The following is a 27,366-nucleotide window of genomic DNA, read 5'->3' on the forward strand; positions in this document are numbered from 1 at the left end:
TAATGGATGCTTTCAGGAATTTAAAACTGTCTAAGATAAGGTTTTCATTAACCTGCTGGCTTTCGAATTATGCAAGCATCTCCATATTTACAAACACTCCCCCTACCTTCTTTTTTTAATTTCTGTAACTCTTAATGTTATGTTTCTTGTGTTATACCTCATGCTCATGCAGAACATGCGCGCGCGCGCACACACACATACAGAGAGAGAGAGAGAGAGAGAGAGACGTAAGTGACAAAAAGTGTGTTGTTTTACTGGAAGTATTAGATTAAGCAGTTCTTTCTTTCAGCCACGTTCCTGCTTGGCTCGGAGATGAATTAATCTCAAACATAATGGTTGGCAACTGCTATGTAGAAAGTAATCATCATTAGCGATCACGTGATCTTGAAATTTTTCTGTCTGTTTTCTAATTGATAATTTCCTGTTATTTGTTTTGCTTGCTTCTTTTCTCATTGCTACACGAGATATCACCACGTTAACGTCAACAATCGAGTTGCTTGAAATTTAATAGAATGCAAAGTAAGTGTAATGAAAACACCCCCAGCATAACAAGAAGACTGATTTAAAAAAAAAAAATCCTCTCAACAAACAATAACAAAGACAAACAAACGAGAACGCAGTTATCATTATTATTTCTTTTTCCTTCCTTTAGCTTCCCACGTTAATTTCCGACATACTCCCTTAGTAGTGAACCCAACAATTTAATTGAAAAGTTGCAGAAAACTCCCCTTTACAGATTAGTGATGTTGATGTCGAGAACTAGAGACTGGGAAGAATGGAGAAATGTATTAACATTGGCAGCAAACAGCTGTAGATTGTAGTTTAATGAAATGAATGAATAAATGCAAATATTTCTTAGAGCAAATTCTAAATTATGTCACTGGAAGGCACGTTTACGTTCTAAGAAAGTGCGCAATAAAAATTTAGAACAGCTGAAGAAAAATTCATGGTAGAACAGAACCTCACCGAATTCAAGAATGATCTCACGGACTTCGAACAAAGCATGATCGTAGGATACCAGTTAAAGGGTAGTAATATCCACAAAACTACCAATATTGTCGGCTTTTAAAGGAGTGCACTACTGTTAAGATGTTCCAAGAGTGAAAGGATAGTAAGTAGAGTAGCCGAGCGAATGGTGGAAGCTCACTCTTCATCGATGCTCATGATGAACACGGGTTTTCATACCTTGTGCAAGACTATGGCGGAACAGATGGCCATGAAATTTAACGATGGGACAAATGGCAGTGTTTCCCACTACACCATCAAACCTTCCCTCCTCTGCATGTGTCCAAAGTAGACACCTAGTCAAGGTACTCATGCTTACGTCTAGTCAACTACGACTACGTTTACGAAGACTGGAAAAAGAAAAAAAAAAGGCGCCTTTTCGAATGGATCTCGTTTCCAGTTACGACGCTAGAACGTAGATGAAGATTTAGGCTAAACTTGAATAGAGAAATTGCCTCGATGAAATGGTTCAGCAGTAACAGGTAAGAGACGGTATTATTATAATATGGCGAATGATTTTCCTGGGAATCTCTTGTGGCAGCTCCTAATACCTGAAGACTGTATTATGAATGCTACAGAGTACCTCTTCATTGTGGCTGATCGAGTACATCCCCCGCTTGAGATGACTGTCTTCTCGGATGGCACAGGTGTTTGTGTGTATATATATCAGGATAGTGCACACTATCATCTGAAAGTAGTTCCCTTAAAAAAGTGACTTTCCGGTGTTACCACGTTAGACTGTAGCTTCATGGCAAGTGAATTTTAATTCCCTGAAAAAATCTCTGGGATTACGTGGATAAAGAGTTCCGGCTTTGAACCCTCTACCCTGGACACTTGTAGATTTATGGGAGCAATCCTGACAATGTAGTAAAGCATGCTTCCTACAACATTCAAAGATTTTATACAGTCCAAAATAGTTTGACTGAACTGTGTATATTAGCTTAACGGTATGTCGTTTCATTGCGGAGAGAGAGAGAGAGAGAGAGAGAGAGAGAATAACGATATTAATGCATGCAACTACAAAAGAAAGAAAAAGTGTGTGGGAGAGAGACGACCTTTATATAATAAAGGTCAAGTCGCTGATAAAGCTCCTTCAAAACAACCTCCGAGGTATTCTGATTCTGATTTTTGAAACGGATGTCTTGTTAATAATTAATTGTTATATCAATTAGGTGAAAGGACTTGAAATGCGCTTTGCAGTTAATTGAGCAGTTGCGAGTATATAAGCTGTGACAATTCAGCATGAATGAAAAGCTACAATAAGACATTTATCTACTTTTTTTTTCTCCTTAAAGTTTACCCGCCAATTAGCTTTTTGCTACTAAGCAGCGTGCGAATTCAAATCCCGCTGTAGCATGAATGTTAATAAAAATCTTTAAGTGCAGATGAGTTTCAACTCCAACTGGAGTCAAGGAGTACTTATGATGAGTGCAATTTTCGATTACTAATGATTAGTCCTAGCTAGGAACAACTACGTCACCATAGCTAGGAAACAGCTCCACTCAGAGCTTTCAACTCTCCTAAGTAATCTCACTGGTCATGATGCATCCTCCCTTGTGGGGTGTACAGTGTTTTAATGCTACGCTCACGAAGAGAGGTTGTAAACGTATCGCACATAAGTACAACGGATAGTGTTAGGATTCGATAATTCAGATACTCTGTTTCGGAGACTAGCATGATGATGGTATCACATCGGGCGATGAAAATCATCTGCCATCTAAAGGTATTCGCAGATATCTATGCTGTAATGAAAATCGAAGTTGAAAGCGGAGAATTCTCTGCTCGGCGTATACCAGACCACGATTGTGATTTGCTACCGTTCATTCGTAGCTGACTTGAATGGTAGTGGAATTTTAACGATTTCATTTGAACATCATCTTAAGATCTTGACTACATGATTAGTACCTTATAAAGAAACAGAAAAAAAAAAGTTGTTTTTTTTTTTTAAAAAATCTTATTGTATATCTGAAATTATAATTGCAAGAAACTATCATCTACTCTCGCTCCTCAGTTGTTAATTTTGTTTAATTTTATTATTAAGTATTCTTTAAAAGTAATCGTTAACATGAAGTTTGGCTATTTTTTAAACAAGGTAAAAACGGGAAAAAGTTTGCATTCCTGACGCAATAGTTTGAAAGTTGAATTACATCCTCATAGTTACAAGTTAAACTAAACTCAACTCCTGCCAGGAATTGTCTTGTTATTGTGCCATAAAAAGCTGTTGTCGTTGTTGTTGTTCTCAATAAACAGAAGGATTCCGTTATTCTTGCAACTGTTTTGTGGGTGCACTCTCATACCATTAAAGTGCACCATCGTGTGCTCGACTTACCAAAAACATATTTTTCAAAAGGTTGAAAGGCATAGTTCTGAAAAAAATGAGTTATTAACTACAGTTCAGTACAAAGATGAATCAACGATGATATACCATAAACTGATTATGGTCATATAAGCCTGGAATATACACGGCAATATTCCACGTATATTATGGCAGGATGCGTATTTCTATGGTAAGGCATAGCACTTGAATGAAACAATAGCTGCTCCCATAATCACCGCGAGACAGTTGAAACAGTAGAGTGGGTTACGGTGAAGTGGTTGACATGATGGATTAAGTGAGGCATCGATTATATGAATCAACTGGCCCCCCTCCTGTTCTAATCATGGCGACTCCCTTTCCGGTAAAATGACTGAAACGTAATTAATCTGAGGACTTTATAATGGACATCGCCAGTGGGAGTACGGCTTTGTCTCTTAATATATAGACATTTGATGCAATCGAAGGGCAGCAGATGCTGGTAGGAATAGTCCAGAAGCGTATTAATTTTCTAAGACTAATTAGACTTGTACAGAAAATGTCAATAACTTAAGAACAAGAGCGGGTTATGTGCGAGCATTAAAACACAAGTCGTTATATTTATTTATTTAATTTTATTCATTATTATTATTATTTGTACTGTTGAGCTTGTACGGTTTATAATCATATTAAACTTTTGCTGATGTATCTCTTGAAGGAACATCGAGCGCCATCTATCGAATAAGAGATGAACTTTCATAAATTACCCAACTTATGTATTCCGATAATAGACACCTAAGGATAATTTGTCTTGCTATGACGTCATTCTGTAGCCTAATGACGTACATATTGAAGGTTACCTGTGTGCACCAATAAAATAACCACACATAATTTATTAAGATTACGTACCCAGCAATTTTAAACTTACTCAGGGAACACCAACTTCCTGAAGGCTGGTTTTTTGTACATTTAACGAATGCTGCATTCTCCAAATTAAAAGGCTTAATTCTGTACGGATGGAGAAAAAAATGTCTTTTCTTCTTCGCTTCAGTTATTAGGCCTAGTGGCCTGTTACGGAGCTATCTTTAGCCCTTCTAAGCCTTATCCGTCCCGAGGATAAGGTGGTTAGCCCTATGCCTCCTGATGTGTCCTGTCTGTAGCTGCGTGTGGTCACAGGGCCACTTTGCCTGCTTGCGGGGGGGGAGAACCCCAAATAAACTGGTGAGAAAAACCCTGCTGTCCACGTCCGGCTAACTTGGCTATGTCTGAGAAAGATCCTTAAGTTCCTCACGTCGACGACGGGAATCGAACCCAGAACACTCCTTTCCCAGTCATATGGTTGCGAAGCGCAAGCCACTCGGACGAAAAAATGTCTTAAATCGTCTAAATGTCGAGATGGGGAATTTTGGGCCAATTTCAATGCAACAATTTTTCTGCAGACGAGAAATAAAAGATTATTTCTCGTCTGCAGAAAATTTTGGACAAACAATATTCTTTTATCATTGCTCGTCTAATCACACGTGTCGTAAGAAATGTTCTGGAAGGAGGGAAAGCGAATGGATATGTAGACGCATCTCTATGACAATAGTAGAAAGTTAGAAGAATTGTATAAGAATAACGATAATAAATCTAACAATGAATTCTTTAACAAAGGATAAATCTCCTCGTCAGAACAAAAGGAAAAAAAAACTCCAAATGAAAAATCTATTTGAAATTTTCATTTTTGCTTTTGTAACCCTTGTTTGTTTCCGATAACACAGTTGAAAAGCTTAATAACTACGGAAAGTTCAGATGAGGTGATATTTCATCCGAGTCTTTCACCATCTTAGCTGATCGCCATGTTTCACTGAGTCCAACTGGACACTTATAGCATTGACTATGAGTCTTCTGATCATGCATTACCGTCGAAAAAAGTACGGGATATCTCTTCCCAACATGACTGTTAGTCTCAAAGTACGAGGATAACCATAAGACCAGTGTAAGCTAATTCGCATCTCTCAATAATAGGAATGAATATTTTTGTCTTCTCATTCGATCAAACCACAGTAATTTCACATAGTTAATAACTGATCTTAATAAAGTGTCCAGTCAGTGTACATATTGCTAAAGCAAATAGAAAAAAGCAATCGATGTTTAAAAGTTCAGAACAACCACCACAACAAAGTTCTTATAGGTATTTTTATGATTTTTTTTTTTTTGTTACTAGAGTTTGATTTCATGAGCTTAAAAATAGATAGGTACGCATGCGCAAATCAAAGTGACCTTTTAGAGATTAAAAATAGAGTAACAGTTGTGTTAGATGACACCAAAATTCATTAATCGGGAAGAAAATCAATATGGGGTGGTCATTTAATCCAAAACAGAATAACAACACAAATTCTAAAAATAAAAATAAAAAAAAAACGGAGTTTCGTGTTCAGATGAGTATTTTCTACAAGTTTTTGTTGACTCGTATTTTTTTATCTCATCAAAAAGGAAACAGATCTCATCCGTTATTTCCTCCGTCCTGATTCTTAGCTTTTTTTGTGGGGGAGGGGGGGTAAGAAACACATTTCTCGTCAGATGAACAAAGGATCCAAATGGCAACAGCGGTCAATGGTATCGAATGGTACGCCGTATAATCCAGGAGTTCGTGTAACAAACAACACCAAATGCCACCAAGTACTCCTCCCACGCCATCACACACCCGTTGTTGTGTTATCGCGAGGGGAACAATGTCCCTTCGTGTATTATATTTCAAGGGTTCATGACAGAGGTCATGGCGCGCGCTCTTTCATATTGAGGAACTTCCGAGTTCTCTATTGATTCAAACGTCAGAGACGTCTTACTGCGAGAAGTTATTAATTTTTGCTCCCATCTCAGCGCACTTGTGACACACCACGGGAGTGCTCCATTTTCCCCCTTTTACACAATTAAGAAGCCAGGCGTTCCTTACTAACACTCCTGTTTGACGTTTCCCCTCACTTGGCACAGCTCGCTACGATAATGATGACGTCAACGGTCTACCAAAGAAGGAAAAAAAAAATTAAATTTATTTCTTGTCCAAATATGACTTCCGCATTGCGAAGTCTTTGGAGGTAAGAAAGTAAACCCCATTTTTGGCTCAAGATCTAACAATTTTTGCTTTTAAGGGATTAACAACAGTTTAAATTATAAAATGCATTTTCTCTGAGATTGGTCCTATTCTGACACTATTTTCCCATCGTTCGTTTAATTATATATATATATATATATATAATGTTGTTGTTGTTTCTTGCTTTTATTGTCGGAGAGTATTGTTTGCTGCTTATTACCCTTTTAACTCAGCAGTCGGCATTGTATAGAGAATTATTAGAACTCAACAATTAATTTTTATTTGCTGTTAACAGTTAGATGCAATTCTTTACTATATGTCAGGCTATTCCAAGCATTTTAAAAATACTATTGTTGCTAAGCAACACAATTCTTTCAACTGAAATTTCAACAATCGAACCATTGTCATATATATTAGTATTCACATCATACATATTGCTAATGCTCATTCTTTTATTTTAATGATATTTTTACGATGTTTTTCTTTTTCATTCATAGACCGATAACCCACGAGAAGCGAACTCAGTAAAATATAACAAAACCCTCTTTGAGAAACGAAGTATTCCATTTACTATAGTGAGATTGTGTTCTACTGTCCTGTAAAGCATATCACAGCACTTTGCTTCTCAAGCACGTTTTGCCTGGGAAAACTGACCCGAGTCAAGCTCAACAAAGCTATTCATTAAATGTCATAAAGTTACATGCAAGAAGTTGCTTCTCTTTACACTCCTGGACAGGAAGGCTATCCTATTCACTACAATGGAGTGTCTTTCGACTTAGCAAGCGGCAAATTCTCGCATAAAATTTGCATAATTGATAATTATTTCCGCAGAAATTTAAGTGGATCGGGCAAAAGCAAACTTTGACGGCAAATGAGAACGAGTCTTCAATGTCGTGATCTTGTAAATTCGTTTACAGAAGTTCGCTTCTCTTCTTTGCCGCTCTGAAAGGTCGACTACAGGAAGTTTGAAATAGTTCCAGTTCTTCCAAGGAAGTAAATGTTTGGAAAGTGACCGGCCAACAAGTCTTGATTTACATATTTGAAGAAAACTTGAAAATAACTCGAATTTATTTAGGAAGGAGAATTTTTATTGAATTTTCTCTTCTGCATGATTCAAGATCTTGTTCTTGTCCATCTTCTCTTTCTTCTGCTTTTTGTGTGTTCATCAATTATCGGACAAATTGTGGAACTGGACGTCGTATGTATCATTTGCATCTTATTAGGCATGTATGTGGTGAACGAAACCTGGTGTGTGTGTGGGGGGGGGGGGGAGAGAATGAATGAGCAAGAAATACGAAAAACAGTGACAAAAAAGCAGAATACCGCGGAGGAATGATCGGTTGATTATTACGTCGAACAACTCAGGCAAGTAGTATGAGGGGAGGGGGAATATATCGTCTTTTCCGTTGCTTGTTCCAATTGCGTGGATGCATGCGAGTCGCCATAATTCGTTTGAGACTGGAATGTTCCTCTCATACTACGATGGCATTCGAATACAAGTCTGTGGGTTAAAGGACGGTAATAGAGAACGAAAGACAGACAGAGAGAGAGAGAGAGAGAGAGTCAATAAAACTACAAAGTGCCTGAAATAAAACTGTTTGATTTAAGAAGTGAAAAGAAGTGCGTGCGTTTGTTTGTATCCGCTCGTGCGTGCGTGATTTACTGATTCTCTCTTTATTTCTCTATTCTATGCACGTGTGTGTAACAGATAAAAGCCACCCTGATATGCTGAAATCTGTCATAGTGTTGACCATTTCCGTCGCCTTCCTGTTACACACGCAATCAATCACTCCCGCTTGACGTATCTCATAATTATTGAGTACACCAGCTTTTAATATACCTTTTTCCGTGCAGCTTCATCCCAAGAGACAAAATTCAGGTTAATTAGCCAGGCGGCCTTTCTCTACCAATAAATTAATCCCGGCAGAGTGTAAATGGTTTCATGCTTAGCATCGTTTTCTAAATAAGTGTTAATAATTCATGTTTAGTTTTTGTAGACATTTCATTTGCGAGCTGATCGTTTAATCACGCCATATAAAGTGCATGTGGGTGGGAGAGAGTGATTTCTGTTAATCTGTCTGAGCTTCGTTACGGTTGGTGATTTTCAGTCAAATTTATATTTATGTTAGTAGTTTATTTCCGATGTCTTTTGTTAACCTATTTGTTACTAACTCATCTCATAAAGATTAGATTGCAATACACCGGGTAAGTGAAGGGCCTCTTACAATGTGTGTATCCTGGTGAAAAATCATTTATGGCAATGACTGGAGATATGAAATTTCTTCAGGAATCCAAACCCTTTCCAATTTTTAAGATGTTGATATTTTTCAGTAACGCATTCCACGTACTTAAGATTTCCAGCTCATTATTTATTCACTGTCTGTTTTTTTTTTTTTTTATCTTATATTAATTGTCAGCAACTATTCAGTATGTTCCCAATATCTTTTACATAAAACTAAATATATAAGAGAGAGAGAAAAGTCTACTTTGTTCCTATAAAAATCTTATTCGCAAAATCAAAGTGACATTAGTGGTCTGAGATATTTTTTTATTCACTCAAGTCCAAAGAGGAAAAAAAAACTGATTAATCTTTTACTCTCAATCTCTGGAAATCGCAGACTTTTTTTTTTTTTTTTGAAAAGTTGTTCAAAGTTTTCACTTAAGGCTATTAACTTAAAGTGTTATTTGATGTTGCTTAGGAAAGAACAAAGGACGTTAAGCCATGCATAGAATGCAAAACAGAAGTGGCATTTTGAATCAATAATGCATGAGTTAGCAAACAGAACGAGACGTTATTGATTATAAATGAGAACTTAAATGAGTATCGCTATTATGAATGTATTTGTTATGAATTAAAAATATAAAAATTGCAAACTAGAAATTGTCTCAAATACTTCATTATTATTTCAGTACGAATATTTTATACAAATTGCCATTTAAATAAAATCACGTGCTAAGTAATACATGAATGCTTGTCAAAGAGGGGAAAAAAACAAAATTTTTGATATTAGCAGAAATATACACTTTTTACAATTAAAAACACGCTGTTTAGAAATTTACATACAAATAATTAAACTGTTTTTACTTCTACAATATGATAAATGGACGAACAACAATGCCATGTGTAACAATTAATTACAACAATATCTATCTGGAGTATTGTTGTTTTCCAACAATTGAGAAACAGCTCATTTCAATTGAAAGTAAACGTGATGATTAATATTCAAGTCATTTCGAATAACTTCTGCAGTTACGTAGAACGAGACTCTGTTTAACTTCACGCCAAATTGGCTTGTGTGCAGTGATTTCTGGTACTCTTGATCCTTGTAGAGTGCCGTTTATTAAAATGACCTGAGGTAATGGAGGGTTAGTCAATCAGAAGTTTCTATAGCTTCCGTGTTGTTTATGCAGACAGTGTTATTGATAAATGGTTAACATTTTAGATTGTCTCACAGCCAAAGGAGAAGTGGAATTCGTTTTCAGATGTACTAAACTGGAACATATTTGCAAAGAGATTCCTTGTTGGAAAATTTGATGATAATTCGTTAAGTTTGAATTAAACAACTTAATGAAGATTTATTTAATCCAAATATTAAAATATCTTTTATAGTTTTGTTAAACGTCACTCATGAATAAAACTAATGTAAATAAATTATGAGGGAAAATGGGTAAAAAAACGAAAGTAAAAGTCATTTGCACATAAGAATATAGAATATATCATAATGCGTTCTAAACATAACGTTTAGAACTTGTTCTAACAACGATGTTGTTAGAACAAGTCAAAACGCATCTTCCCATTTGTCGATGCTCATTGTGACTCGTACACTGGAAGGGTAAACATGTTAACAATCCTAATTCGACTCAATATTTTCATGGGGAAGAAAGGTTACATCCTTCTTCATTTACAGAAGAACGTGAAGAATGGTATGGCGTAAAGTGCATGCTAAAGAAGCGCATACAAATAGGTGGGAAAGTTCACAAAAAAAAAACCCTGAAAACCTGCTGTTCAAAGTGAATTTTAATTAGATGTTTTCTTCTGCATCATCAGAATGCATGACGTCATTGAAACAATTCCATGCTTATTTCAAAATTTTCGCCAGTGATCAGTCTAGACTTCCTTCGAAATGATTTTTGACTTGAACTTTTTCTGGTAATTTTTTTTTTCAAAATCTGTTCTATGAATGGTTCTTGATCTCTCATCTCATCAGAAAAATCGACTTTAGAACGTATACTATTTCACGCTACAGTAAAAATGTTAGGGTTTAGGATTACGAGAAAGCAGCAATTGTTTCTAAACCAACTTGCACACTCTTGTTTTGGTGCCTTGAAAGTCATCGACAGCCGTGAGCTATGGTGACGTGTAAAAATGGGAACCAGTTACCCACCGATTTCCAGAAAGTTAGTTATGACTAAAATAAATGCATCTTATTTACTCTCTTTGGAAAATAAAAATTTATTAGACGATATATTACTTTATTTTTTTACATAATGTAAATGAAAGACATGGTGCAGTGTAGGCAATACTGAGAAGCTTGTAGACAAATTTACAAATTAACAAGTGTCTGAAAGAGTAAGGAAAATACATTGACAACAGTTGGCGCAAAAAGTTTTCAGCTGCTATATATAAACTTACTATGTATAAATCTATTTTTATTGCATATTTCGCGTGTGTATATTAGAGTTTATGTTTCAGGACCTTCATAAAACAGACATTAAAGACAATTTATATTGTATTTAATTTAAACTGTACAAATTATACTTAAATTTGTACAAGATTGTCTTTAATGTCTGTTTTATGAAGGTCCTGAAACATAAACTCTAATATATACACGCAAAATATGCAATAAAAATAGATTTATACATAGTAAGTTTATATATAGCAGCTAAAAACTTTTTACACCAACTCCAGAGAGAGAGAGAGAGAGAGAGAGAGAGAGAGAGAGTTATTCATTAGAAATATCCTAATTAGGTGTTAGGCTGGTTCACTCGTTTAGGGAAAAGAAAAAAAAACGCAAAGTTTCTGGAAGATCTTCCTACAAAATCACAAACTCAACTAGGAAATCTTTTGAAAAAGTCCAAGGAAAAGCTAGTATGTTTCATTCTAAAACAGAGGGTGTTCTATTATTTTTTAAACGCAGTGTAAACAAAGTAGAACTCCCTCTGTTTTAGAATGAAACATACTGATATATCCATATGGCCAAATATACTGCTATACGGGAACTTCGGTAATACATAATATCATTTTCATCCGTATTACCGAAAGTTCCTCTATTACAAGCAAACGTATATAACCTTAGATTTCACTCCTTCTACACTTCTACTGCCAATGATACATTAAGAAGACCTTACGAACTTTGAAAAAGGGGTTATCATGGAATACCATATTGATGATTTACTTGTTCTGGGCATTTAGTAAAAGTCTGCATCGCCCAAAATTAATTGTAGGCAACATTACAGCCGATAAATATGTGACTGTGACACTTTACAACGAATAGAAAGATCCAGGAAGCTAACTCCAAGCGAATCAAAACGATGCTTAGAAAGATACTACGGAAATCTGGGAAGTCCGATATGAAAACTATCATTAGTGGGTTCAGTGAATTAGCATATGTTCAAGTTAGTGTTATAATATTACAAAGAGATAGACACTCAATTTCTACGGAATAATAGGTGTGCATGAGCCAAACATTAACCATGCAAATTAACGTCGCAGAACACGGCATAAGGACGTCATGATGGATTTGTAGGCCGTTGGAATATCGTGATAAGGAACAATGATTCACTGTACAACAGTTTGCGACTGGATGGTCAAGTGTGGTATGATTGATGACTGAGGAATGCCTTTTGCTAATGGCGTCAACCGAAATGTGAAAATGGTAGATCGGTGTAATGGTCTGTGGATGTCATACGTTTGAGGGGCCTGGAGGAATGAGCACTAACTAATTTATGCCAAGTTTGCACAATTTTCTCACATTGTGTAATGTTTCCTGCAATTTTGAGTTTTTCATAGTTCAGTGTCATTATGACATGGTTTGTAAAAAAAGAACGTTAAAAAAGTGACTAAAGATCCCTTTGGTAAGAAACAGAATGCCGGATGTGGGCCAGACCAGTGTATTCAATCACGGTACATGAACGGTACAACTGCGGTCATGTTGAAGAGAGAATTGTTTAAATTACTTGAATCGCATTATTGCTCTGATGGTAACATACCAAAAAAGGCGAAGTATGATCACCACCAAAGGAGAATCAAAACAATACCATTGAACTGTGTGCAATTAAGATTCCTCTACAATATAGTTCTGTCGTAATAATTATTTCATCATACTGTATTTCTACATAGGGAAGTCGATAAAATGATACGTGATAATGAGAAAAACAGTACGCGTCAGGAGGTAAGAAAAGAAAATACCATGGTAAAGAAAGGAAGAAAGAAACATAATTGAAAGAGTATGAAAGTTATATCGAGATAAGAATGAGAGAGAATAATACTTTGATTAGAATCATTCAGCAGAGATAGTTACGGCCACTATAACGGTATATTATTTACTAAAATAAAGAGCCAAAAGGTTTCAGTTCGGCGATTTAAAAATTATAAAAATCAAGTGGGTATTAAATCCAGCATTATTTCAAAGCCAAATACAGAAACTGCAAAAGTTTCTTAAGAAATTTGATCATAAAGCTTACGGGACCGGCATTTACGAATTACCCTATCTGAAACCTTATAGGACACACGATCGCTATGCCCAAGAGTTCGTATATTCGCCTCCTATTGGCTCATTTTGATAAGGTTTCACTGGCCTGACAGTTGTTTCAAACTGGTTGGTTTTCGTCAAAGACACTGTTTAAGCAAAGATCTCTCTAAAAATTAGGCGATCCCTCGGACCACTCCCTTCGAGTGACCGAAAGATCGTCCAACTACGTGTTGGTTCCATCCAGTGACACGCTCACCCCACCACTAAGCAGAACCGCTTATATTCCAGGGAAAAGCACCCACCGACACGGCCCCACACGGACCACGCCGGAAAGCACTTCCCCAGAAGACTCAAAATGCTCTCTCAGGCAAAATTCTTCCGAAATCTTAAGTCCCCTCAGCGGGGCAAGACTCGGCAGAAACCTAAGAGAGCAAGAACTCTCAGTACTAAGGAACTTGAAACATCGGAGAGGTGTATTTTTGGTAAGCCAACTCTGTCGGTGCGTAAAAGTAAATGATAAAAATCAAGTGGATATTAAATCCAGCATTATTTCTATGAAATTTTCTTCCGCTTTGAAATAATGCTGGATTTAATATCCACTTGATTTTGATAATACGGTATATTATGTTTGATAATGGCTATATTTTTTTCCTACACACTCAAAGAGGGAAAAACTACTGTAAATAAAAACATGCCCCCCATGAAAAGATCTTATAAAGGTTCCCTATATTTCTAAACGGAGTTCAAACCCAGATCTTTTTCAATCAGAGGAGGATATTGTCCAGAGTCAAATGGAAAGAGATTGAAAGAAAGAAAAAAACAAAGAGGAAAGAAAAACACACACACACACACGCAGAGAGAAAGAGAGAGAGAGAGAGAGAGAGAGAGAGAGAGAGAGAAATTAAAAGAAAGAGGAATTACTTTGTTTAATTACTCATACACTCAAGTGAAAGAACGAAAGTTTTCGAAAGGGGTAGCTCTTCCTTCTTTTGCTAAGTTCAGTTAAACTTCCGTTAAGTTAGTCCTAAACGGGATTCGAACCCAGATCTTCTCCATTTTCTCTAGCTCTTCCGTAGTGCAGTTTTTCAACTTGGTTGAACAAAAGAGTAAACTGGTAGCGAGCATATTTTCTGTCAACTAAGATCTGAACCAGTCCGGCAAACATGATTTGTTTATTTTCTTCATCTGATATTCCATCTCCACCGCTCCTCGTCCCTACAAAATGATCGGGGGATTTCAGACTACCGGATGTTTTGGAAGTATCAAATTAAATATTTCGAAAAAAAAATTCCAGTTAAAGAAAATAGTAATTAGTGAAAACAGCGTTAACTGTAGATAAATCGGATTATCAAATCTGCAGTCTTTGTGCTATGATCGGTGTCTTGTGTTTTGGCTACGGTCCGTGCATTGCATCCAGGCCTTGATACCAAAAGTCAACAGCTGCAAAGTTCTGTCGAAACGGAAAGACTGAGAGGTTTAATATCAGTGCTCACTAGTCATGCTTGACAGTCCAACCGCACCATGATGTGTAAACATTATTCTGCAGCGGGGAACTAACAGTCCATTTTCCTTAGGCCATATACGGCTAACTTAAGCCGCAGGAACAACGCCAGTTGTTCTGTATGTTTCGAAGACTAGAGACAGATGAATTGATGAGAGACCATAAAAGTAGAAAATTCAGAATGTCACAACCTTCGTTATTCGATAGTTTCCATTTACTGTATTGACATCTTTAGACTTAGTACAAGCTACGATTATTTACTAACATACTGAGAATAATTGACATTTCAAGCGTTAGCTTGAAGTATAAACGAAACATATTAGTGCCTTACAAGTGCGCGATTACTTAGATAAGAACATGTCAGATTACTTAGGATCAACCTCTTCTACTATCTCAGATTCTTTACTTAGGTTGCAAATGCAAATCAGAGTAAGATTCGATGTTTTCATCGGTGTGATTATATACTTAATCAATGCAAAATAATGCGTCGGAATATAAGGCAAAATATTCAATAACAAATAGCCATAATATAGAACAAAATTGGCTTGCGTGCTACACTATTATGAAACACTGGAAAATAAAATTATTCCTCTCTTTGCAAACAACCCATCAGTAAGGATTATGTTTGGGTAGCACCGAAGATAAAGCTCGGTTATATCCTTGTTGTAACCTAAAGAACAATAACGTTGTTTTTTTTTAAGATTCTGAAGACTAGTAATGATTTTTTTAAAATATTTTAAAGATCAGCAGTTCCGTTTAAAAATATTCTAGAAACTATCAGCTGCATTGTTTTGAATAAAAATTTAAAGATAACTGGTATTGTTCTAAAGTAGCATTTTAAGAATTGGGTAATTTGATTAATAACTTAGGTATTAAGGCCATTTAGGTCTCCGTGCATTATGTTTACTGTTCGAGCATATTCTACTGGAATACAAAATGAAGTTTCTCCAAGACAAATCCCTCGTCTAGGAAAGATAATTTTGCTCGAGACCATGTTGTCAAGTTGCCGCCTTTAACTCTCTCTCTAAGGGAGTCACTGCCTACGTTGAATTACTGATATGCAGACTGACTACGGATGCAAAGTTTGATGTCTAGACTCTAAATATGTTTCAAAAGTTTTGGACTTCAGTCAAATTTTTGTCGCCAGTAATAGAAATTTTAATGCTACTTACGCGTTGACAGAATTCTGATTTTTTTTTTTAAAAAAAAAAAAGATAAATGTTGTTATCCAATTCTCCACTCTACATCTCATGCAGTGATATAGCTGACTGCGTCTGACAGTTTTGTTATCCTAAAAATTGTGTGGTTTCTAGGATAAGAAATGACATTTAGTTACTCTTGGCTGACTGTTTTTCCATGAATGCATGATGAGGTATTCAGAGTCAGTTATTCGATAGCATCAAAAAAAAAAAAAAAAAAAAAAAAATCCAAGATTTAACATTAATTCTAAAATAGTTTTGAGTATTTTAGTTTATTCCTAAAATTACTACATACACCTCATTTATTTAGTTATTATTATCTCTTTTATAGGCTGTTCGGTTTCATTTTTTTAAAGCACCGAAATGAATACACTCGGTGAGAATTTGAACTTCGGATAGATCTCAGTTTCATGTTAATTTATAAGTACAGGTATCCCTTGCTTAACGCGGTTTTGCTTAACGCAGGATTTGATTAACGCTCTGAAATTAATTGCGACAATCCTTTGATATATGCGGCAAGAGTTTGATTAACACGCCTTTAACCCTGCGGAGCTCGCCTCTGATCTGACAGATACATGCCAAATGTTTAACATAAATATTCTTACACAATTCATTGTATAGCTTGGAGATGATGAGTAGCTGTGCATTCATATTATGAGTGATATCCCGCACTATTTTTTGCTGTCAGTTTGGTTTAACACATTATGTAAAGGTTTGTGATATTTGACAGTAAATTGTATCTGAGAGATATATCGCGACCTCCGATGTCAGTATAGTATGGTTTAGTTGGTTTGGTTCAATAATTTCTAGATTGTAACTGAAAATAAATAAACCATCATGTATTACTGAAAGAGAGAGCAAAAAGTCTTATTTATCATACATGTCCTCTAGGAGATGTGCTTTACATTATGGAAAATACTAAGGAAAGTGCTCTGGAACTTACTCCACTTTTACTACGAGTTGCCCATAAGGTTGCTTTTGCTTACATCCGTCGAAACTTTTAGTTCTATATATTCGGCACGAAACTCTTGTATTTTCTATATTCGGCTATGAAATAATTTTAGATTCAAAATCCACTTAATTTGTACCATCATGTATTATATTTGCAGTGTTTTTTCTTTATGTTTTACTGCTTGTTTGTCGAAGTCTGGAGAGTCATTTTGCTTTTCATCGTAGAATTTATGCCAATAAGAAAAAAACTAAAACTGTTCAAACGATTCTTGATAACTTCTTTTGATAAAAAAAATTGCTGTAAATAATGTAGTAGAAGTATTTATTAAACATTTACTTTGCATTCATTTTTATCTTTCCTAAAAGAGTACCATATAAAACGAATTATTAATACAGTAATCGATCATGGACGAATTGTAATTTTTACCATTGATTATTAGATTTGATTAACGCGATTTTGATATACGCGGAAATATCGAGGGATTAATTAACCGCGTAAATCGAGGGATGCCTGTATATTTCTTTCATCAAATTCTCGGATCAAAATATTAAGGAAAGGAAAATTATCGTAAATCTTAAAATGATCATTAAGCTAAGAAAATATTTTGCACCAAGAACTTGGGTACTGCCGATTTTAAATACTGAATCGGTTAACAAAGTGAGAAGTGTATATAAAAAAAAAACGTTTGATAACAGAATGTTAAAAAAAAGGTAAAATTTATTATTTCTCTGTCTTTCATTTGATTTTTTTGTTTTGTATCAAAAGAGAAAAAAAATTAAAGAAATCGATCTATAAATGATTAGTTTTGTATATGTTTACGAACATTTTCATGAATAAATTCATACAAATAAGCTGTTTGCTAGAAATTAGAATATTTGAAAATCGATGTGCCATATCGAGCATCTCGTGCACGCAAGCTTATTTGATTATCTAATTGCATGTTCAAGATTAAACTAAACGAATATCTTCTTAATTGCAATTTAGACCACAAAATTAAAAAGAAATAAATGAAAGCTAATATAAGCTTGCATTAATTAGGACATTCGACAGATAAATTTATTTAAATAATAATTATTTTCAAATAGAAAAGGTAGTTATACTAATTTACAATAAAATAATATTTTTCTTTAAAAACTAATTATGGCTAATTTTTCTGAAGAGTGTTTAATTCGTGCAAGAATTTCTTATTTAATTTCTTTAAACCTTCTTCATAACCTTTCCTAACAATTTATTCATAACTAAGTCCTCAACAATTAAATGTTAATTTAACCTTTGAAAAGTTGTCGACAGCTTCTTAAATGTCTGATATGTCTTTTAAAAGTATAAACTTAGCCTTTGAATGGCGGGTAATTCTTTTTCTTTTGTTTGTCATGTGTGTTGGAGAGATTTTCTTAAAAGTCATCTTTCAAACTGTTCTCTCGAACAACACAGACCCAATCTTCGAACTGTTGTCCATGGGTTTAATTCCCAGCAGGAGTTCCATTTTTGTCCATGGAGAAATTAAATGCATCCGAGCTCTTGAGCATTGTTCTTCCGTAGATTATGTGTCCGTCAATTTCCCCCTGATATTATATTGATCCTACGAATTCGTACCGCTAGGTTATCATATTCTTTCTTTGTCTTCTTTCCCCTGCTCCCTGTCATTCGATCCGCTTAAACAATTGCCTTCGATATTTTATTTCTATTTCTAAGGATTATGAAACAATAGTTGTTTGTCAAGTATTGTGTTTGAGGACAGAGCAAATCGGCAACGAATATTTTCTTATATCTCTTCTAAGCATCCCTGTTTCTTTCGTAATGATTTTAGCAAGAGATGTTACCTATCCATTGTTTTCGCTACAATTTCTCAAAAGGAGAGAGAGAGAGAGAGAGAGAGAAAGAGAGAGAGAGAGAGAGAGGGAGAGAGAGAATTTTATCCAGAAAAATTTATATCTTGGAACACTGTCAGAAAATTCAATTACAACTAATTCTAAATGTATTTTTAGGAATCAATACTTTGTATTTCATTTATGAAACTCTTAAACCACTTCATGCCTCCAAAAAGCAAGTTGATTTTTATACCGGGTAATGAAAATTATCTTTTTCCATTGCGATATTCACAAATATCCATGTCACAATAGAATGAAAGTCGTTCTCCAGATATTCCCATTTTTTCTTTAAAATAGATAGCATAACATGCAGTTTCTAAAACAACAAACTAATTTTAATGTTTTAATAAAAGTATAATGTTTCATAATATAAATCATCCTCTCTCTCTCTCTCTCTCTCTCTCTCATCCCTGTTCTACTTTCAGACGTGGGTTCGTATATACTTATAAAAGTTGGGCTAATAAAAAAAACACCCAACTTTTATAAGGATTTTTTCAGCTAAAATTGAGTTACACGGTTTATATGAACATAGCAGGGTTTTTCCTTCTGAAATTGAGGTTGTTCATGTCACAAAACAGGCAGACAGATCAACAGTCAATATATACTGCCCTCGCACTTTGGCTCTTAATCTAATTAACTAACTCACCTCCTCTTCCACCTATGTACCCATATGTTTCTGTGCAAAGAAGGAAGAATTTTGAACCAAGAATTTCTGAGTAAAGCAGAAGTTATAACTTGCTAAATATTTTGTTCTGGTCTTACATACCCTTGTGGAAATGTTCCTAGAGGGATGGTTTACTTTGTGCTAGAAGAACGTTTTCAGGACTTCTTTTCAGCGGGAACTGGAATATTTTTCCTGTTTTCGAGTTAGTTGATTTTGGCAGAGCTTGTAGGATTTTCCTTCTAAAACCTTCTAAAAACCTCGGGTATTTAAACCCTGTTCCACGAAACTTTTTTTCAATCCATCTCAGTCCTCCAATAAGCGAACATATAGCGGAACGAGCTTGTCTACTATTATCTCGTCCCAAAGTTTTCAAATGATCGATGGCTCTTAATGGCTATCAGGGTGACCAAGGATGAAAACTGGTCACCAACACATTTCAAAAAAAAAAAAAAAAATAGGACTAAAAGAATTCTTCCTACTCTCATTGTGAAACAAAAAGGTGTAAGTGAATTTATTTTATTTATTTATTTTGGCCCATTCTCATGATGAGGTAATGGTCGTGTGCATGGACACTAGTGTTTAGTTCTACACATACCGGCCAATGAATAAGACATTTTATTCATCAGTGGTTTCCGTATAAACATGCGATTGCCAATACCGATTTTTTCAATTCCCTGCATAGTTCGGTGAGATATGGGTCGATATGGTCCTCAGATGACGACGATCTCGTTCCTGACAGACTGTCTTTGCACCAAAATTACGCTTCTTAGATAAGCAATATGATTTATTTTTCTGAGGTTTTCCAAAGTCTGTCAGGAACGAGATCGCCGTTGTGGGTGCCCGTCTGGCTGGAGACGATTTTGAAAAAGCAGAGCTGACTGGTTTCTCAAAAGGTGAGATATCCCGGATGGATACCTACCCACAATACGCACGCTCTTTATCGAAAACTCTGAAAAATCTTTTGTTTTTCCCATTGTGATCAACACTGTTGACGATTACTGTTACTGACCAGCAGCATTTTTAAATAGTTGCCTAGAACACGTGGTGTGGCACGGGACCAAATATTTTGCATATACGCTCCGTAAGTGGCGTTTACGTACATCTGCACGATTTCTGATTCACTGGTCGGTATATTTACATTTAATCATATAAATCACTCCTATAATGCATATTTACCAATGGCAAGTTGTAAATGAGTGATAGTATAGCGAAGTTTTTCACTATTATAATATGATTAACGTGCGCGCGCACCACACACACACATTCCTTTAAATGATAAATTCAATTCTCTTCGTAATCACAACGCATTTTTAAAAATATAATTTCTCTGCTACTTTATGGCAATGAAAATGATCTGTTAGATATGCCATTTGTACTCTGTGTTTATATATTAGCGAGCTTATCTCTTAAACGAAGCAACCGCACATGAGGAAGATAGCAATACAAGAACAGAAGCCACTTTAGAAAATGAAGTAAAAGTGATTCACATCTTCTTTTGATACACTTTCAGACCTAGTGGCGCCTTTTGACTCAAATGCGCAAGACCTTGAAGAGAATATTAAAGGTGATTTATTATCTTAGATCACTGCACATACCGACATCCATATCGCCCGAATGTTTTAATGGTTTTGAAAAAGAAATAATTTCCATGGGTCACATATCTTACTCTATTTTGACTTCTAAACCGCCTTTGTATAATGAATGTTCCAAAGTCCGGTTCAATAGGAGAAATTAATTATTCACAAAAAGGTAAAGTTATTGCCTTTTTGTTTATCTAGGATGAGCTACTTTGGCCTTATATTATGATGGCAATATTCATAGTTTTTTTTAATTATTGCAATGTTAAAATTAAATAAAAATTTAGGACGGTATATTAGCATGTATGAAGAATAAAACTTACTGTACTAAAAGAAAGTGTTTGTGGAGCAAGCATGCGTAGGTTTGTTTGTTGACATGAAACACTTTGCGACAGTTAATGATACTGTAACACTGTTTCAGTACAAGTACATTGAAGTATAATGGTTTTGTTCACTATTCGTATGTCGAATATTCCACTGATAGATGTCTTCTTCACTATTCCTTCCAACCTATCCCAAAAATAAAACCTCGCTATGTCGACATGTCAACATTGCCGTAATTTTTTACTTGATATGTCAAGAATGTAACTAATCGTATAATAATAAAAATAATAAATAAAAGAAAGACGAAATATGAAACGTAACTTTGATTATGATTGTAAAACAATAATTATTACAGTCTTTTATCCCTTTAGCATTGTGAGTTCGAAAATAAAGTAAAGATGATCCATTAGCAATGATCACTTAGGGAGTAGTTCCCTTCTTGAAGCATTCCCTTAATTTTTTGTGTTATTTACCGATAGTCAGTTCGTACTAATAGACATTTCTTCCAAATGTTTATCTCAAATTGATATTATTACACACTCAAATCATTTGTTATCATTAACCTATTCTCTATATTAAGAAAACGGATTCGTATATTTAGAAAAACGAGATTCTGACAGCATGGAATCAATTGTTCCAGAATCTTTATCGCTTGCTCAAACTCGGTGAATAAAATCAAATTTGATATCAGCCGCTTTTATATATTTATCATCATTGCTAAATATACAAACTCATCATATTAATACACTGATGGCCAAAAACTTAAAGACGAATTCTGAAGATTAAAACCACAAATTCAGACGAATCAGCTTGTAGCAATTTGTATTGCTGACGATTTCGAGTAGAAAGCAGATATGCGTTCAGATTTTCGAATCTCGCGCAAGGTGTCACGTGGTAACACTCAGCAGGATAAAAGATAAAAGGCTGCACTAAGCGAATTGGAAGAATTATTGAAAAGCTTGAAGGCCACAGAATTACTGAGAGTATTCCAGAGAGTTTGGAATCTCACATAGCCTTTTATCCAGTCTGTGAGCAGCATTTCAAACTAATGGAATGCATTCCTGTCGTTTGCTAAGAGGTCGCCCTTGTTCTACCGTGGAGCATTAAGACAGATTTTTGGTTATAACAGCAAAATATAATCTATGTACCACGGCTTACAAGTCCTTCATTCGAGCACAGGTACGCAGATATCTCGATAAACGGTGGCAAGACGTCTGCGACAAGTAGGTCTATACATCCGAAGGCTTATAGTCTTCTTTCCTTTATCCACAGCTCATCGCAGAGTACGTTTTCAGTGGTGTTATATCCATAAAAATTGGAAATTACACTAATGAACTAATGTACTCTTTACAGATGAGAGTCGTTTTAATATTTCCTCCGATTCTAGACGACACTTGATCAAGTGTGCAAGTGGTGGTGTTTACCATCGAGAATGTTCTTGAAAGGGACAGATACAAGGGTGCTGGGGTCATGGTGCGGAGAGACATTATGCTTAATGGACGCACAGAGCTACAAGTGCTGAAAAAAGGAACTATGACTGGTGAACGACATTGCAACGAATTTCTTCAGCGTCATGCTCGATTGTTCCATGATGCAGTAGACGAAGGATATTTTTTATGGATGACAATACCGCACATAATACATGAGCAGCGTAGATACTTCTGAAGACCGAGTGGACAGCATGCTATCCACATTTTAACCTCGTAAAACACGTTGGGGACGCAATAGGGAGACGCATTGCTATTCGAAATTTCCCCTCTGGAAAACAAACAAAGCCTTGTCTTTGCTCTGAAGTAGGAGTGGGCCAGTTTGCCTCAAGAACTCCTGAATCCTTGATGCTCAGCATGGTACGACGTTGTGAGATCTGCATCGCAGTTCGAAGTGGACATATTCCATACTGAAATGTCCCTTCGCATAGTTTTCTGTAAGCACTGTACATTAATTCCTTAACTACTTCATTAAGAAATTTATAACTTTTGCCAAAAACGTATTGCAATTTAATTTGTACGAAATTTATAGCAAATTTTATGTAATATACTTTATTTATATGCAGGCAATGAATTTATGTCCGCATTTGGCTGTGGTCCTGAAACGTTTTTCATATACAAATAAAAATGTAGTTCATCCTTAGCTTTAGGATACCTGCTTAATTAGCTTATATGACCGTAATTTTGGTAATAATTGATTAGTTAATCACATCTTCAGATTCCTATGCCTGTCACTACATGAAAGTTCTGGATTTGTCTAATTGGTAGAAGGAAAAAGACGAGTTTCCTGGAGTTAAACACTTCATTGACTCTGAATTGAGACCACCTACCTCATCTTCAGTAGAGCAGCTCTGTTGCTCACATCATAGAAGGGAGTCAAACCTAGGTGTTTCCAACAAAGGGAATCCTTATTACTGACTGAACTAAGCAGGTGCTATGTTGTATTTATAACTTCTTCAATAATCACAGATTTTATTGAGCTTAATGAACTCATGAAAGATTTATAACTTACAATTGCCTATTCGTTGTTAGCGGTCTTTGATCGAGTAATATTAATATTAAAGAAATAAACCCACAGGTATAAGACATATTGAGAAGAACATCTTACTGGTTAGTACAAGTGATTCCAATAACAACATGTGACAAAGTTCCAAAGAAAATTATATTTAATGACTTATTTAAGAAAGTAAAAAGGATTCTGAAAGACTCGCTGAAAGATAAAAACCACTACAGTCTTCATACCACGGAACCGCTTTATTAAAAAAGTTGTAGCTATGCTGACACCGAATTTCAGCTGAGAAAATATTACTTTAATATTGTGCTGGACTATTAATGCTGCCAAATCATGGCCTTGAATGAAAGCGTCTTGACTGATCTAGAGGCATTCAGATTGTTTCAATCTCTCCCAAAGGTTGTAGATGACGTATACATAAAGTCATCTCCACGTCACCAGATATAATTGGCAGTCTCCATCCTTGCTATCGGTTTAATCAAACAAGTAAATGCGGTCTTGTTAGAGCACATGTTAAGTAGAAATTCGGAAAACAGATTGACAACAGAGGAGGTACACCACACAATATGGTGTTTAGACATTTCTTTAATTATTATGATGAGATTAAATTTTATTGCTCAAGAAAAATATTCACACAAAACTGTTTTGTTCTAATTGTTTATCTCGAAAATAATTATATTTTTTTCAGTCCAGGATTGAACCTAAAGATTTGGTGGCCAAGGCGAGATGTGTACGTAATGTATCAAGCATGCCATATAAGAGGATTGATGTGTTGTCTGATCGGTCGTGCCCTATTTCGAAATATATATCCAGAAATATCGAATAATATAACTCTAGCAAATGAAATGTAAATATGGTATCTGCAATATTTCGAAGAATTAGGTGTCTCCGCACTTCACGCGGAAAAATAAGTGCCCCTTGGTCAAGAATATGCAGGCTAGAATCCCTTGTAAGACATGAAGAACATTTAAGAAACAGAAGAAAAAGAAACAGAAACTGGTCTTAGAATTCACAAAACTGACAGAAATAAATACACTTATCTCATGATCTTACATACTCCGGTGTAATTCTAGTAAATCATCGATTCAGCAGTTATCGTAAATTCTATTTCCTAAAGAAAAAAATGTCAAGATGCAAGCGAACAGAACATGAAGCAAATGTAAGTAAATAGTCGACTTGCATCAAATGTTTTTACCAAATATGCAGTGCTCTACTTAATCATCGTACTGATTAAGTTTTCAACACTAAAAGATTCTGTTGCTTTTCAAACCCGACGTTCACCATTATGCAGTTTCCGCCTAATAACTAAATGATTTTATCATTAGAGAGCTTAAAGGTTAAAAATTATATTAAAAACTTCACTAAAATTCTTCATATTCTAAATACATTATTAGTTATTTATTGCATTTATTAATAACTGTAGAAGCATTAGAATCTCTTCAGTATGGATTATATTTCTCCACATGAGCAAAATTCTTTATTTTTCAGATGTATCAGTTTTATAGAAAAGTCAAATAAAAAATCAAAATTATATATATATATATATATATATATATATATATATATATTGGTAGTTATTGTTATTTGTTTTAATATCGGAAGCCCTACCAAATAAACTGTTTTGTTCTTAGCAGTTGAATGAGAAAACCGTTCCACATCCGTATGAGACCGATAAACTCATCATCAGCTGAATTATCGGTCCTGGTAATGATTCATAGCGCCCTAGATGAAATTCAAACTTGGTTCTTTCTATTTTAGAGGGCAAATAGCGATCACTAGCTGTTGATGAATTTTAGAGCATTAGAAAAAACTTAAAAGCGGAATTAGATTAACCATTATGTGCATCCCATAAAGTTCTATGGTAGAAACCTAGAGGTAATTTCCATTCATTTGCTACTCTTATAGCAATGATATACAAAAATATTCATCAAATATATATATTTATCTTGTGTTTTTCTTTCCTCTTTGTAAAACACGGCGACTGAAGATGATTTGGATCGCTGACTAAAACATGCTTAACATAAATTATGTCAGAAATGCACAAACTAGTATTTAATTCCAATAAAATTTCTTAATCCTTTAAGTTCATATTTCTTAGACAGTTTCTGATTACAAAATTAAACCGTCACATAAAAAATCATTTTTACTAGTAACTGTACAAGATAATGCAATTTCTGCCATGCATAAAATTGCTAAAGTGAAATTAAAAAAAAGTAATTTTAATGCCTCCCATCCACTAAACTCTCTAAGCAAAGTCGTACACGTAATCTCAATGATTTATGAATTTTATTTGAATATTTTATAGTCAATAAAACTAATCCTTATTTGATGGGAATGACAAAATAATCCATGAGCTACTAATTATAAGGCATTAAATCTCAAATGAAGCTAGGATTCTGTGGTCCGTTAATTCTTAGAAGTAGCAATAATTTTTGATTAGATACATCCTAGTTATTACAATAATATTTTTTTAAAAAAAGATTGGTTTCCTGAGTTCAGAATTTTTTTAAATAGCATTTTAAACATTTTTCAAAGAAAAAGACGATTAAGTATGACTTATATACCTCCGAAATATAATTATTAATTAATGTGTACAAACATTTAATATGATAGTGATTTGTTTAAGTTTATTAGCTTTTTTAACTTATAAAAACATCAAGTAGGAAATAGTTCAGCCTATGGAATAAGATACTAAGTTAAGCAATATTCAAATAACATCAAAGTTTCGATATTTTGGGAATTTCATATTCTACATATTCATTTTCCAAAGTAATCTTTTTATTATAAATCGCTCACTGAATAGGTTGAAACGTATTGTTTAACTAAATACAAATGCAAGAATGAATCCAAGTGCCTCTCAAATACAACTCGAAAAGCTGTCAGTTAGGGAATAAAAACTGTTTACTCTCTGTAGCTTAATACAGTTCAACTACAAATTTTAGTATCTTACATTTAACTGAAAAATAAATGCATATCAATAACTAGTAGTTGTTTTTCGAGTTAAGTTTAATTAAAAAATTTGTATGAAGTAATTTTCATCTCACCTGACGACTCCAAGCAGGTGCATTTTCATCTTCTCGGATGTCCCATTTTCTCAGTAAAGCTTCGGTTCCATCTGTGGACCATGCTACTATGACAGAGAGTACAAGAAGACAAATAGTAGCCTGCATCGTGTACTGGGAGAAGAGACCGACTAAAGGAGAAGTCAGCGTTGAAGTGTCCGAAGTGATAAGCGGCAAGCGTACTACTCGTCAACGTCTTTAGTAGGCAATTGAAGGGTGGTCGTTATGTATGTGTGTATGTAAGTATGTATGTATGTATGTATGTGTGTGTATCCACTCAGCTTATTGGAGGATGGCGGTGGAGCTTGCGAACGCAACAGGCGTTTTGGCGCGAACACTGAGCATCAGTGGCACTCTGCTCGCTTTTATATCACTTTGTAGTGGGGGTGTATAAAAGACTGTGACGTCACAAGTGTCGGACGTAGGAAGTTAGTTGTGTGTGCAGGTTCTCTCTTAGCCGGAATTATGCAACTAAGACTCGGCATGTGTGCGTACAAACTGAGAAATAGCTCTATCTAGGTGACTTCTAGTTTAAAGGTTGCTCTTGGAGACAAACAAGCGCGCGCCTTTGCTATTGTGTCTAATCATCCAGTAGCCAATAGCTGCTCGCTACGACTGGGGATGAAGGATCAAGCAAAACAGGTGTTTCTTTTTTCT

At 35.1% G+C, this 27,366-nt stretch overlaps 1 protein-coding gene across 1 annotated transcript in view; it reads right to left on the reverse strand.

Moving 5' to 3' along the window:
- The window catches only part of AstC (Allatostatin C), a 50,518-nt gene extending 23,508 nt beyond the window's left edge, over positions 1–27,010 (reverse strand). Inside the window, exon 1 of the mRNA XM_090391376.1 lies at positions 26,692–27,010. Within this exon, the coding sequence (XP_090247502.1) occupies positions 26,692–26,817 (126 nt within the window). The 5' untranslated portion in view covers positions 26,818–27,010. The remainder of the gene's footprint in view (positions 1–26,691) is intronic.
- Between the last annotated feature and the right edge of the window lie 356 nt (positions 27,011–27,366).

Source organism: Typopeltis vanoorti, chromosome 4, assembly GCF_054136105.1.
Source record: "Typopeltis vanoorti isolate ZY-2024b chromosome 4, IOZ_Tvanoo_1.0, whole genome shotgun sequence".
NCBI lineage: Eukaryota > Metazoa > Arthropoda > Arachnida > Uropygi > Thelyphonidae > Typopeltis > Typopeltis vanoorti.